This window comes from Nothobranchius furzeri, chromosome 4, assembly GCF_043380555.1.
Source record: "Nothobranchius furzeri strain GRZ-AD chromosome 4, NfurGRZ-RIMD1, whole genome shotgun sequence".
Taxonomy (NCBI): domain Eukaryota; kingdom Metazoa; phylum Chordata; class Actinopteri; order Cyprinodontiformes; family Nothobranchiidae; genus Nothobranchius; species Nothobranchius furzeri.
Window position 1 is genome coordinate 56,781,309 of NC_091744.1, and position 14,419 is coordinate 56,795,727.

At 43.3% G+C, this 14,419-nt stretch overlaps 1 protein-coding gene across 2 annotated transcripts in view; it reads right to left on the reverse strand.

The window, feature by feature from the left end:
* mon2 (MON2 homolog, regulator of endosome-to-Golgi trafficking) overlaps positions 1-14,419 on the reverse strand; it is a 75,930-nt gene that overhangs the window by 41,606 nt on the left and 19,905 nt on the right. For both annotated transcript variants that reach the window (XM_054735206.2, XM_054735205.2), the window contains exons 4-12: positions 3,093-3,224; positions 2,788-2,917; positions 2,502-2,599; positions 2,093-2,218; positions 1,808-2,002; positions 1,476-1,600; positions 1,195-1,334; positions 615-768; positions 62-252 (exon numbers count right to left, since the gene is read on the reverse strand). In XM_054735206.2, coding sequence (XP_054591181.1) covers positions 62-252; positions 615-768; positions 1,195-1,334; positions 1,476-1,600; positions 1,808-2,002; positions 2,093-2,218; positions 2,502-2,599; positions 2,788-2,917; positions 3,093-3,224 — 1,291 coding nt within the window. The remainder of the gene's footprint in view (positions 1-61; positions 253-614; positions 769-1,194; positions 1,335-1,475; positions 1,601-1,807; positions 2,003-2,092; positions 2,219-2,501; positions 2,600-2,787; positions 2,918-3,092; positions 3,225-14,419) is intronic.

Sequence of the window (14,419 nt, forward strand, 5' to 3'; positions counted from 1 at the left end):
ATCTCATTGACTGTGTCCCGTTGGATTTTTAACCTGACTTTCTTCCTGGGACGGTTCTCACCACGCTGTGGCTTCCACTCCAGGTCGGGGTGAGTCTCCCTGAACTCTGCGGCTGCCTCCTCCTCCACTGCCAGCTCTCTCTCGATCATGGAGGTGATGCCCCTCACCAGGTCGAGCAGGGCGCTGAAGGCCACAGACATGGCGTAGCCCTCTGGGATGGATGGGGGCTCGACTTTGTCCAGCATCTCTAAACTGACACGGCACATGAGAGAAAGCGACACTGTTAAGAGAGTTTTTACTACAGTTCCCATGATGCCACAGTGACTACCATCATAAACCTGATTAGTGTAAAAAACACCATTAGTGTCAGAGAGTAATGCCACCTATTCATGCCAGGCTAATGTGATAACGTATGTTCCTGTGAAAGGCCACAGAATGAGTGTGGCTCCATTCTTCTGCTGTACTTCAGGTGATTCCCTACAGCTGCTTGTACAATATATTTATAACAATAATAATACATGTGTGAAATATGTTCACACCACTTAGCAGGAATCTGAAGACTTATAAATGTTAGGCATTTGTGAACAAGTGAAAGAAAAGGTAGTGAGTCTTACTACGTAGCCTTGGCGCTGCCCTGGACGCTGATGGTCATGAGGGGGATCCAGGTACCCCGATACTCAAACGCAGCCTGGGTGGTCATGGTGTTGCTGACCCCTCCTGCTCCCGGACCGCCCTGAGCAGCGGCCTGAGCCCCCGAACCTGACCCACCTGCAGAGGTCAAAGGTTAATTTTCTCTTATCAAGTGATCCTGATTAACACGGTGGTTTCACTCTGGTCAACAGATATTCAGTTCCCTATATGTAACCAGTAGTGTGTCAAAAAGGACACAGGAGTTTTATATTAGCAGGTGTTTATCAAAAACATTCCAGTCATTTTGTAAAATTACATTTCTGCTTTAACTTTTCTAATGAGGCACGTTTAGGTGATAAAATGAACTTTTAGGTAAAAAAGGGTAAATTAGAAAACAGAATTCAAAAGATCCGAAAATCGGACAGAAGCGAAACTTAAGTTTTATAAACTAAACCTTAAGATTCACATGGATACGTGTCCGAGTACTTAACCTTCTGGTGATAATTACATTTGTTATTCAGGGGCAGTATATGACTAGTTGGAATATTAAACCTAATAACTAACCAGCTGGTGCAGTGATGGCGGCAGCGATGCTAGCATTAGGGACGATGAAGAGGGACTGGATGAAGGATCCCAGAGCGTTAACGATGTCCCTGAACACCTTGGTGGAGTGCTGCTTCATGTCGTAAGACTGACAGAAGGAACTGAAGGAGGAGGAACAGCCAATTTTAGACACGAGATCACAGAAAGGAGGTTGTTGATGTTTCTGCTTGACTTGTGTCTGTAGTGAGAACATAAACGGAGGCTGAAAGGTGAGTTGTTCACAGAATGTTTGTGTTGTTTACCAGAGTAAATGAGGCTGCACACACAGCCTGTGGACCGACTCCACGGCCACTGCTCTGAGCCACTGGGGCTTCTCCCCATCAAGAAACTTCACCAGCAACGACAAGAAGATCTCACACTCCGTCACCTGCCGAACGGTGACACAGCAGATGCGTCAGAGCGGCAAAAACACCTGAGCAGGTGAAGAACATCAGACTACATAGCTCAGAGGACCAAACTCATGAATTCATTTTCGCCGGAAGAATCCCAATAAAACTATAGATTCATCAAAGTATCTGTTGCAGAACCAAACAGGACGATCTGTCAGTGTCACACTAGCACATAAAACTCTCACCAGTAAACGGTAGAAGTGCTTGATGAGGACTGAAACCACTCGCAGCAACCTCATACAAATAGGAAAGTATGGTTTCTCCACAGGAGCGGGCGTGGCGGCGCCGCATGCGCCTTGTCGGAACTTGATGTTGGGTGAGAAGAGCTTGATGACCAGAGGACAGACTCGTTCCTTCAGCAGGAAACTGAACTCCTGGTGCTGAGCAGGAAATGGAGAGAATCCAAGGTCACATGACTGACATCCACAACATCCTTTACATTGACTGAAACAGATGAGAAAACCGAGCACCTGCAGAAACACGCCAGGGAAATCGTTGAGAACAGACTCGAGCAGCTCCAGGCCGAAGGTCCGGGTCATTTCGGTCATCCCCACCAGCCAGTAGGGGGCGTCAGCATTGACTAACTGGCACAAGTCCTGCAGGAAAAGGCCAACATTCAGCACAAAGGGGGTTCTGTGTCCCATAAACATCACAGCAGTAGAGACGGAGACTTCGCTCCGCTGGGAGGACAAAGACCCAGTAGTAATGGACAACAAGAGGGGACTCGGAGACAACCGTTCACTGTATCGCTCCTTGTGATATTACAAACTTTAAAACTCAGTCATAGGAGAGGGACAATATTTTATATTTTATCCCCTTGTGGGATACAAAGGAGGAGGTGAAGCTGTGTGGTGGGCTGCTGCCCCCTGGTGGACGTACCTGAAACAGCATGTATGCATCTTTGGCGCTGGGTCTCAGAGTACTAACCGACCGCCGGTTGGTATTTCCTTGGACGGGAGGGGGCTGCTCCACAATGCCTTGGAGAGAAACAGAACACGTTACAATGGCAATAAAGGAACACTGACGACACATCAAGCTGCTTTTCAATTCTGTTTCATTTTTATTAGGAATTTAGATTTCTTTCTAAATCATCTAAAATGAAGTTTCCTTTTTCATTGTAGAGATTCCTCGTTTAAATATTCAAACAGCATCATTGTCATCTGACCTTTGAACCGCTCATCCTCTGCCACCATCCTCTCAAACACCACAGTAACAACCTGCCTGACGGTGGCGGCTGCCGTGTTGTTTGTGATGTTGTCCTTGGTAAAGTGGAGACGGAAACACAACACGATGGCCTGGGCAACGACAGTTATCAAACCGTAGTTTAGGCCATTAACTGATGTAATAATGAATTTAACGCAAAGATGGAGATAAAAAAGGAGAAAGCAAAAATCCCTGAGGTAAACAGTAAATAAACACAGATAAACACAGTAGCATGTCTGTACTCATAAGACCGTGTCATCCCTGTACCTTAGAGAGAACTTCATCATGAACCACCGTGTTGGTGGTTAGTAGAACCAGAACTGTCTGTAGAAGCTTCAGCTCCTCCAAACCGATTTCCATCAGCTGCCACAACATGTTGATGATGTTTCCCGCCGCTGCCTGTTCAGTAGAAAAAGAGAGAGAACATTAAAGAGAGAAGGAACGTACGTGTTGCTCCTTAGGTGTGGGACGAGAAGCCCGATGCAGACATCAAGAGACAAAACAAATTTTTTACTGGGTCAACGTGTCAAAAACAGGAATTTTATAACACTTGGAACAATTTTGTGTAAAAGAATTGAGTCACAGAACCAAACATCAAAGAAACTCTCCCCAAAATGTTTATTCACTGGAAAACGCAGCAGACAGGCGCTGCCTAACTTCACAGAGTACATTCATGTTTAAGCAGCTGGCAAATGCTTTTATCCAAAGTAACTTACTAAGGATGAAACAAAGTAGCTGATATCAAACGCAACAATAAGCAAGCTAACAGGAAGAACACTGGCCAGGGTCTGTCAGGGAAGACTGTGTGGAAACCATAGCAGGAAGTGCATAAAAGGGGTGCAGAAGAGGAGGAAGGGATGTTCTTCGTAGGAGAGGCTTTCTCAAGAGGTGGGTTCTCAAAAGTTTCCTAAAAATAGGTTCATGCATAGCGCTCTAGGTTCATTCCACCATCGTGGAACAACACAGAACAAGGATTGCACTTAGCGTGGTGTCGGCTCGGCTAACGGACTGAATCCAGTTTACCTCCAAAAGGATGTAGGCAGAAGCAACGCTTGTGGTGTTCGCCCACCCTTCCAGCTTAGATTATCACCATAACACCAAGACACACGGGTTCAACATTAGACAATAAACGTGCATTTTTCTCCAGGCTAGTACAACACCATCCAAGACTTATTATATGTGTTTCTCCAAACCTCAATTCAAAATGTCATTCATGGAAATAAGTATGATAAATATATGGTGGTTAGTGAATTTTGAGAAAGGAATTAGGAGACTTTATACATAATTGAAATAGTTTTGACAGTTTAAATGTTACATTGTTTATGTGATACAACAAATTTCATTTCTGTTACAATTTCAATTGCAACATCATTTACTGTTAAATTTCTACTTAGATTTCTGGGCTTATCACCAAATATGATATACAGTGGGGCAAAAAAGTATTTAGTCAGCCACTGATTGTGCAAGTTCTCCCACTTAAAATGATGACAGAGGTCAGTAATTTACACTTCAACTGTGAGAGACAGAATGTGAAAAAAAATCCATGAATTCACATGGCACGATTTTTAAAGAATTTATTTGTAAATCAGGGTGGAAAATAAGTATTTGGTCACTTCAAACAAGGAAAATCTCTGGCTCTCACAGACCTGTAACGTCTTCTTTAAGAAGCTTTTCTGTCCTCCACTCGTTACCTGTATTAATGGCACCTGTTTGAACTCATTATCTGTATAAAAGACACCTGTCCACAGCCTCAAACAGTCAGACTCCAAACTCCACTATGGGCAAGACCAAAGAGCTTTCGAAGGACACCAAGAAAAGAATTGTAGACCTGCACCAGACTGGGAAGAGTGAATCTACAATAGGCAAGCAGCTTGGTGTGAAAAAATCAACTGTGGGAGCAATTATCAGAAAATGGAAGACATACAAGACCACTGATAATCTCCCTCGATCTGGGGCTCCACGCAAGATCTCATCCCGTGGGGTCAAAATGATCATGAGAACAGTGAGCAAGAATCCCAGAACCACACGGGGGGACCTGGTGAATGACCTGCAGAGAGCTGGGACCACAGTAACAAAGGTCACCATCAGTAACACACTACAACGGCAGGGAATCAAATCCTGCAGTGCCAGACGTGTTCCGCTGCCTAAGCCAGTGCATGTCCAGGCCCGTCTGAAGTTTGCCAGAGAGCACATGGATGATACAGCAGAGGATTGGGAGAATGTCATGTGGTCAGATGAAACTAGAGCTGAAACGATTCCTCGAGTACCTCGAATAATTCGAGTACAAAAAATCCTCGAGTCAAATTCTCTGCCTCGAGGATTCGTTTAATTCATATTTAATTAATTCATGGCTTTGCAAACGCACGGGGTCAGGTTTCACCCGGACCGAAATAAGTGACGCACATGCCCACTGGACTGAATGCACATGCGAGTAGCGAATGTAACTTAACTTTCTCTTAAGCCATGGCGGACAACTTGTACCCCGGTGGAGTGAGAAAAAGACAGAAAATGTCAAAGGTGTGGGACCATTTTTCACGTCGTAAGGCGGAAAACGTAGTCCAGTATAAATACAGTAAAATGGATTAAGCCTACCACAACACCACATCCTCCGTGCTGCAGCACCTGTAAATGTCACTTCTGCAAGGGAACTCGGAGCCTCTACAAGATAATGCTTTTTAGCCTGTTTTTCTATATATTCTGCGGACACTGTGCGACTTTTTCGTTTGTAGCGCTCAGTTTCAGCTCACACCGTACATCTGGTAGCAACACGTCGGACTTAAAATGTGCTAAAAATAGCAGTTTTTACACAACACGTCGGACTTTTTATTGTGTTGTTATTGACGTCTGTTGTCCCTCGGGGTTTCTGCAGGAGGACACGGGTATTTATGAGTGGCGGAGGAAAACGAAAGAAAGTAAATAAATGTTTTGTGATCAGTATAATTTGACAAAACCACAGCAAACATGCTTTCTCGACAATCCTTGTTAGTGTGAGAAAAAAAAGTGTGGAAATTAAAACGGACGTGTGTTAATAGGGAAACAACCGGCGAGCTGTTTGCGCCGTGAGCGGTTCTGGTTCTGTTTGGGCCGCAGCCGCTCGTAGCGTTATCCTCCTAGTTTTTGTCTGGTTTGCAGGCTAGCAGATTCTCACACGAGGAGAGAATCGGCTCAGGTTGTTTACTTATTTTTTGCACAGGCATTTGTTTACTGTGAAGTAAAGTTGAAGTGCTGAAGTTATGCAAACTAATTTTGAATAAAACTTGAAGAATAACTGGCAATTGCTTTCTCATTTCAAGAGGTCTTTCATAATTATAACATGCTATTTGATATCAAATCAAATCACTTTTATTGTCACGTCACATGTGCAGGTACACTGGTACAGTACATGCGAGTGAAATTCTTGTGTGCGAGCTTCACAGCAACAGAGTTGTGCAAAAATACAGTAATGTAAAAACAATTAAAATATAAAAATGGCTAATCTAAGTATACAAATGAATAAAGTAAACAATAAGATAAGAGATATAAAATGTACAGAGGTTGGTATGTGCAAAACAGTGGCATTAATGTACAGTATGGAGCGTGTAATGTTGGAACTTGGTGGAGCTCGCGACGAGGCAGCCATACTCGGCGCCATCTTGGCTCATCAATATATGATATAATGGTTTACAAACACAAAAGAGTAATTTATTAGAGTACTCGATTAATCAAAAAAAAGATTCGATAGAGTACTCGATTACAAAAATATTCGATAGCTGCAGCCCTAGATGAAACCAAAGTAGAACTTTTTGGTATAAACTCAACTCGTCGTGTTTGGAGGAAGAAGAATACTGAGTTGCATCCCAAGAACACCATACCTACTGTGAAGCATGGGGGTGGGAGCATCATGCTTTGGGGCTGTTTTTCTGCTAAGGGGACAGGACGACTGATTCATGTTAAGGACAGGATGAATGGGGCCATGTATCGTGAGATTCTGAGCCAAAACCTCCTTCCATCAGTGAGAGCTTTGAAGATGAAACGTGGCTGGGTCTTCCAACACGACAATTATCCCAAACACACCGCCCGGGCAACAAAGGAGTGGCTCCGTAAGAAGCATTTGAAAGCCCTGGAGTGGCCATCCAGTCTCCAGACCTCAACCCCATAGAAAATCTGTGAAAGTCTGTGTTGCTCGGCGACAGCCCCAAAACATCACTGCTCTCGAGAAGGTCTGCATGGAGGAATGGCCCAAAATACCAGCTACTGTGTGTGCAAACCTGGTAAAGACCTATAGTAATCGTTTGACCTCTGTTATTGCCAACAAAGGTTATGTTACAAAGTATTGAGTTGAATTTTTGTTATTCACCAAATACTTATTTTCCACCCTGATTTACAAATAAATTCTTTAAAAATCCTGCCATGTGAATTCATGGATTTTATTTCACATTCTGTCTCTCACAGTTGAAGTGTATCTATAATGTAAATTACTGACCTCTGTCATCATTTTAAGTGGGAGAACTTGCACAATCGGTGGCTGACTACTTTTTTGCCCCATTGTACATAAATTTTCAGATGAAGCCATACTTTGTTGAATCAAATCGTTTAAATGGAACTGAGCATTTGGGCTATCGCCAGTGTGGATGTGGACAGCTAAGGGTAGCCAGTGGAGCGCAACAGAGAGAGGACCTGTGCTCTTTAAGGCTGATTGAAGGCCAGACATGCTGCTGCATTCTGGATCATCTGCAGAGGTTTCACAGCTCAGACTGGGAGATCATTTAGGAGGAGCAGTATTTAAGGCAGGATGTGACTGAAGTTTTAGTTATCGGTCCTGAGGCCCAGAGAGAAACTGTCTCTTAATCCATCTTCACAAATGAAGAACCTGGGTGCCATCTTTGACTCTGAGCTGACTTTTATCCATCATATTAAAAATATCACCAAAATAGGTTTTTATCATCTAAAGAACATCGCCAGAGTCCGCCCCATTCTCTCTCGGGCCAATACGGAGATGCTGATGCACGCTTTTATCACCAGTAGAATAGACTACTGCAATGCCCTGCTTTCTGGCCTTTCTAAAAAGAGGATTTCAGGTCTACAACTGTTACAAAACAGTCAGCAGCACGTGTCCTGACGAAGAGCAGGAGGCGGGAGCACATCACTCCAGTTTAAGAATCACTGCATTGGCTCCCCGTATGTTTCAGGATCAATTTCAAAATACTTTTAACAGTTTTTAAGTGTCTTAATTGTCTTGAACCTTCTTATCTTTCAGAAATGCTTTTACCGTATGAACCCACGCAGTCTCTGCGCTCCTCTGGCAGCCGTCTCGTCATCCCTAAAGTCAGGCGTCCTTCCAGTGTTATGGCCCTCGCCTCTGGAACGAGCTGCCAGAGGACCTCAGGGCCGTAGAGAACGTTCATGTTTTTAAGTCAAGACTCAAGACCCATCTTTTTAGGTTAGCTTTTATCTAAATATTTACTACAGTTTTATTTCTCGTTTTACATGATTATATTTTATTACTTGCTTTGCATGTTCTATATGATTATATTTTAGCACAGTTTTATTATTTAAATTATTATTTTACTGTTTATATCATTTTATTTATTACTTATTTTCTAATTTTTGTCATTTATATTAGCTCTTTTATTACATTTTTACTCATTTTAATCCAGTATTTCCTCTATGGGGGCCCTCTGCCCCGGGAGCGGTGGTGGACTGTAGCTTCCTGGGCGCTCTATAGGTGGGGGTCTATGCCCCCCCTCCAATGAGCGCCCTGACTTAGTGTGGAAGACCTGATGCTGCCGGGACAGACGGCTCCTCTGATGGCATTTCCTTGCATTACCATACTTGCCTCATCTGGACTCAGCCTAATATAATTTTTACTTGTGTGTGTGTGAGTCTGTGTGTGTGCGTGTGATTGCATATGTTTGTTAATGTTTTTAACCTGTGTTTTAACCTGTAAAGCACTTTGAATAACACTTTGTTTGAAAAGCGCTTTAGAAATAAAATTTGATTGATTGATTTGATTGATTCACGGCGAGGCATCCTTCCAGTACTACAGTCCTCGCCTCTGGAACGAGCTGCCAGGGGACCTCAGGGCTGCTGAGAGCGTTCATGTTTTTAGAAACAGGCTCAAGACCCATTTTTTTAGCTTAGCTTTTAACTGATTATTATCACCTGGACTGGGGAACAGATAAGAGATGCAAAGAGGATGATCGCAAGTTTCTTTTGGGAACATGAGTGTTTAAGAGTTCCAACAGATAGGGAGGGGCCAAATTGTGTAGTGCCTTAAAACAGAGCAGTAGCATTTTAAACTGAATCCTGTAAGTGATCGGGAGCCAGTGAATAGCTTGTAAGACCCAAGTTATGTGATCCCTGCGTCTCCTACCCGTCAGCAAGCGAGCTGCCGCATTCTGAGCCACCTGCAAGCGGTGAACTGACAACTGCTCCAGTCCATGATATAGAGAGTTGCAGTAGTCAAGTCTCGACATGATTAGCAAGTGTATAAACTTTTCAAAGTCTTTAATTGGTAAATAGGGCTTGACTTTACTAAGAACACGCAAATGAAAGAACATGCTCTGGACCACAGAACTTATCTGCTTATCAAGTTTAAAATGGCCATCAATGACAAAAAAAACAAACAGATTTCTTGCCTGAGACACGCAAAAGGATTCTAAAGGGCCAAATACACTGTTTACCCCGTGCAACAGCCCAGGGTCCCCGAAAACGACAATTTCAGTTTTTTTAGTCATTTAAAGTGAGAAGGTTAAATTGTAGCCAGTTTTTAACGTCTTTAGACAATTCAGTAATTTATCAAACGATGGCCTTCGAGAATGTAGTGGGACATATATCTGCACGTCGTCCGCAAAGAAGTGGTATGAGATGCCATGCTTATGAAAGATGGCGCCAAGGGGCAACATATACAGTGAGAACAAGAGTGGGCCCAAAACTGAACCTTCAGGGACACCACAACTAAGCTTAGCTGGAGACGAACAAAACTGCCCCATATTTACAGTAAAAGTCCTGTCTGACAGGTAGGACTTAAACCCCTGCTACACTGTGCCCCGGATGCCAACGTCATGCTCTAGACAGGATAAAAGGATCTGATGGTCCACTGTATCAAAGGCCGCCGTTAGGTCTAAAAGGATCAATACAGCTGATTGACCGGAATCAATAGTTAAAAAAATATCGCTAAATACTCTTTAAAAAGCTGTCTCTGTACTGTGGTATTGCTTAAAACCTGATTGAAACTTCTCTAAAATACCATAATGGTCGAGGTAGTCCTGCAGCTGCCTGTAGACAATTTTCTCCATGTCCTTAGAAAGGAAAGGGAGCTTGGAGATAGGCCTGTAGTTGGAGAGCACCATGGGATCGAGATTAGGTTTCTTTTAAGAGCGGCTGAATAACAGCACGTTTTAAGGCGGCAGGGACATGACCAGCAGATAAGCAAGTGTTTATAATAAGTAAAAATATGTGCCCAATAGTAGAAAAAACTTTTTTTTAAAGTGATAGGTGGATACTATCCAGTGGGCTGCAACAAGGTCTTGACTGGTGAACCACCTTAGAGAGGTCAGAGAGACAACAGCTCAAACTGGTCAAAAGCAGTTGAGCATGGTTGTCAATCCAACGGAAGCATTATGCTTTTTTTTTTTAAATAAAATAGAGCTCTTCACCTGTTCGGCCAATTGAGTGGGTTCTCATAGGTTATATGGACAGCACTTAATTTTGATGGTTAGCAAACACCTGAGTTAAGCTTTGTTTCGCTTTTTCTGCTGATTCAGCTTTTCACGAGATTCACTGATTACCTTTTCTTGTTCATTTTATTTTTCCCTTTCCTCACATCTTTTGCTTTTCTCATTTTTATGATTTTTTTGTCAGTTTATTTCTTTGCTTTTGATTATTTTTGCTCCTGAGTTAAGTTTTTATTTATCGCAAGTAATACCGACATTGTAAAATTAATCACTGTTATCACATACCATAGGTCTTCCTAATGTCGTGCAGCCCTACCGCAGACCTTTTAAGGTTTATTGGAAGGAAGCACACTAGTAAAACAAGTCTTTTAGTTATGTGCTGCTTACGCATCTGGTGGAAAGCCAGGTTATATTTTTTGGAAGCAACAAGTACAATTAAAGCTGCAAGCAGCGTAGTTCGGCCCTCGCAGCGAAGCTGCTCGCCCTCCGTCTGCACCCCCTCCGCTCCTTCCCCAACAATCTCCAAACCCAGCTCCCCGCCGCTCCGTCCTGGCCGGCAGCCCGGGGCACCAGGGCACATCTGCGGAACAGAAACGTCGACCACCCAGACACCAGAAACCGCTAACGGTCACCTCGTCCACACCTCACCCTGACTCAGCATCCCCTCTGAGCCCACCATTATATTACACGTCTCACCACTAGGGCATACTCTATCTTTACCACACTGGTGGTGTGATGACACAGACCAACTTTAATGCTTTTCTGACCACATTTTTTGAAGTAATTGCAGGTTAAATTTATCTAGGGGGTGTTGTGACCAACCACAGAAAAATCCCATTGAGGTCAGCTTTGGTTGACAAAGATGGTTTTCTGTTATTTTGGCATCAATCAGACATTGTGTGTTCTTTCTAGAGCCAGTGAGCTGAAAGGGGCGGAGCTACAGGGATTTGAACCAACAACCACATCAATGTGTTTGGAGCAGTCACGTGATGTCACAAGCCAAGTATAATGCCATTCTGACTTTGTCTTTAGAAGTTAATAAAGTTTGAACCCATCTAGGGGGCGCTGTGAACATTTACAACTAAATCCCATAGAGGTCATCTTTGGTCATCAAAGATGGTTTCCTGTTAATTTGGCATCAATCAAACATTGCATGGGTCATCTAGAGACAAAAAGCTGTAAGTGGGCGGAGTTAAAGTGATTTGAACAAGTGAACACATACATATGTTGATTGCAGTTGTGTGATGACTCCCACCAAGTTTGATATAGTTTGGAGCTTTTTTGCAGAAGTTACAAAGGTTTTTTGTATCTAGGGGGCGCTGTCCCAAATTTAGGAATTATTCCATGAAGAAGTGTGTAGGTTGATAACAGTCATTTGTGTGCAGTTTGGTGTGAATTATATCATGCATGTGTTATTCAGGGCCTAATATCGGTCAGGGGTGGAGCTAAAGCGATATCAACCAATTACCACAGGATTGTGCTGGGTGCCTTTGTGTGATGACACATAGCAAGTTTGGTGCAGTTACGACCTCGTCTGTAGGAATTATTACAGTTTGAATGGTATGTAGGTGGCGCTGTGGTGACATTACACAACGTTCACCAACCGTTTGTGCCTCGTTGGCTAAATGGCATGATTGTTCATTGCCATGTTCAGTCTCGGGCAAATTTGAGGCTGTTTGTGGAAGTTACAGTCAAACGTAAGGTCACGGCGTCACGCCAGAATTCGCCATGGCATCAAAGCCCCTCCCTTTCTGAAAAGCTATCAGATCTGAATGGTCATTACAACATCATGAAGACAGTGACTGACCTTAGTGTCATGTTGACTAAATTAGAGGGGACAAATATGGGCATTTCACCATAAAACAATAGACTTCCTGTAGTTAGGGGGCGGGGCTTAAGTGATGTCAGCTGTCCACATTGTCATTGTCTTGAGATGTGGTCAATGATCACACAGACACAGTTTGATATAGATCTGATCATGCACATGGGAGTTGTTAAGTCAAGTAATGTAATGGCGAAAGGTCAAAGTTTGAGGCTTAGCCACGCCCACATCTTTATACTTATTTAAAATCCGACGGTTGACTTTTTTCCCCTTTATCTTAAGAGTATATAGCAGAAGTTTGAAGGTGATCGGTGGAAAGGGCGACGGGACATCATTCTCCTAATAACGTGTGTGATAACCACTAAATAGAGTACTTGGACCATAATGGCTGACCTCCTGTGCGACATTGCGCTTGGCTCCAAGAGACTTTTTTGTAGGTCCTGAGACACTACATTAGTGAACCAAATTTCGTGATCCTCAGTCAAAGCATGGCTTGGGGCTGACAGTTTTAATGGTCCTAGGGGGCGCTATTTCAGAAAATAGGCCGCGCCCACAAACTTCAGCTGTCCAATTCTATTGGGGGTCAGACTAGGATCACACACCAGAAATTTTGTAGCGATGTCACAATGATTGCAGAAATGAGAGACAAACGTATTTCCATGGCGTGATGGCGAATTTCGCCATGCTCCCAAAGCCCCACCTTTATTCAAAACCTGCCAGTACTATAGACCAAGTGACCTCAACTTGTCTGCTGCTATTTGCCAGAGATTGCTGGAGATTGGGTAAAATGAGTCCAATAGGGAGCTGTGAAAAAAAGTGGCGTGGCGACAGGTCAAAGTTTGAGGCTTAGCCACGCCCACACCTTTATACTTATTTAAAATCCGACGGTTGAATTTTTTCATCTATGTCTTAAGAGTGTATAGCAGATGTTTGAAGGTGATTGGTGAAAAGGGTGATGGAGCATCCTTCTCCAAACAACGTGTGCGAAAACCACTAAATCGAGTACTCGAACCAAAATGGCCAACTTCCTGTGCGACTTTGTACTTGGCTCCAAGAGACTTTTTTGTAGGTCCTGAGACAACACATTAATACACCAAATTTCGTACTCCTCAGTCAAAGCATGGCTTGGGGCTGGCAGTTTTAATGGTCCTAGGGGGCGCTATTTAAGAAAATAGGTCACGCCCACAGGATGTTCACATCAAATTTTTTGGGGGGCCGGACTAGGATCACTCCCAAGAAGTTTCGTGGCGATATCTCTAGAAATGACGAAATGGGAGGCAAACGTAAGACCACGTCGGTACGCCTGACTTCGCCGCGCCGCCACAGCCCCGCCTTCTGCAGAAAACTCCCATAAAGTGACGCCAAGCAACCCCAACTTGTCTTCAGTTACCTGCTACAAATTTGGGGTGATTATTTGAAAGGGCGAATTTTGGAAAATTTCCCAGTAAAACTTGACCTTTTAAGTCCTGAGGGGGCGGGCTTATGTGACATCATCAATTGACCATTCATTTGTCTTCGGAGGGCGATGACGACTGTCCACAGAACATTTCTTTAACTGTAATTCTTTCAATTATGAAATTATAGCAATTTGAATTTTTTTGGCGAGTGCTCGAACTTTGAGGCCTGGCCCCACCCCTTCAGAATTCACGAAAAGTCAATTTTATTTTCTCATTTGAATCGTCCATCGCCTCTGTTCGATCGCACACTATTTTTGAGACGATCGTGCGAAAAATGACCAAACTTTTCAACCAAATATAGACCCTAGAAATGGCCAATGCAAGAGGCTTTTCTGTGCGTATTGTTGAGTTCTACAAGTGCACCAAATTTCATCACTCTACTATGAAAAAAGGTCAAAGCGGAGGGGTATTTTAAATTTTCCAGGGGGCGCTGTTGAAACATTTTTTTACTAACTTTCCCGTTGCCAGTGAAATACGTAAATGTCACGCACTTTCTATATTGGGACAGAATTTGGTGAGTTTTTAGATATGCTAAGACCCCCTAAAGGCCATCCAAAGACGCGGAAGAAAAAGAAAGAAAGAAAAAGAAACGGAGCAGATACAATAGGCCTTCGCAGCTTCGCTGCTCGGGCCTAATAAGTGTTTGTGATAATTAGAGTA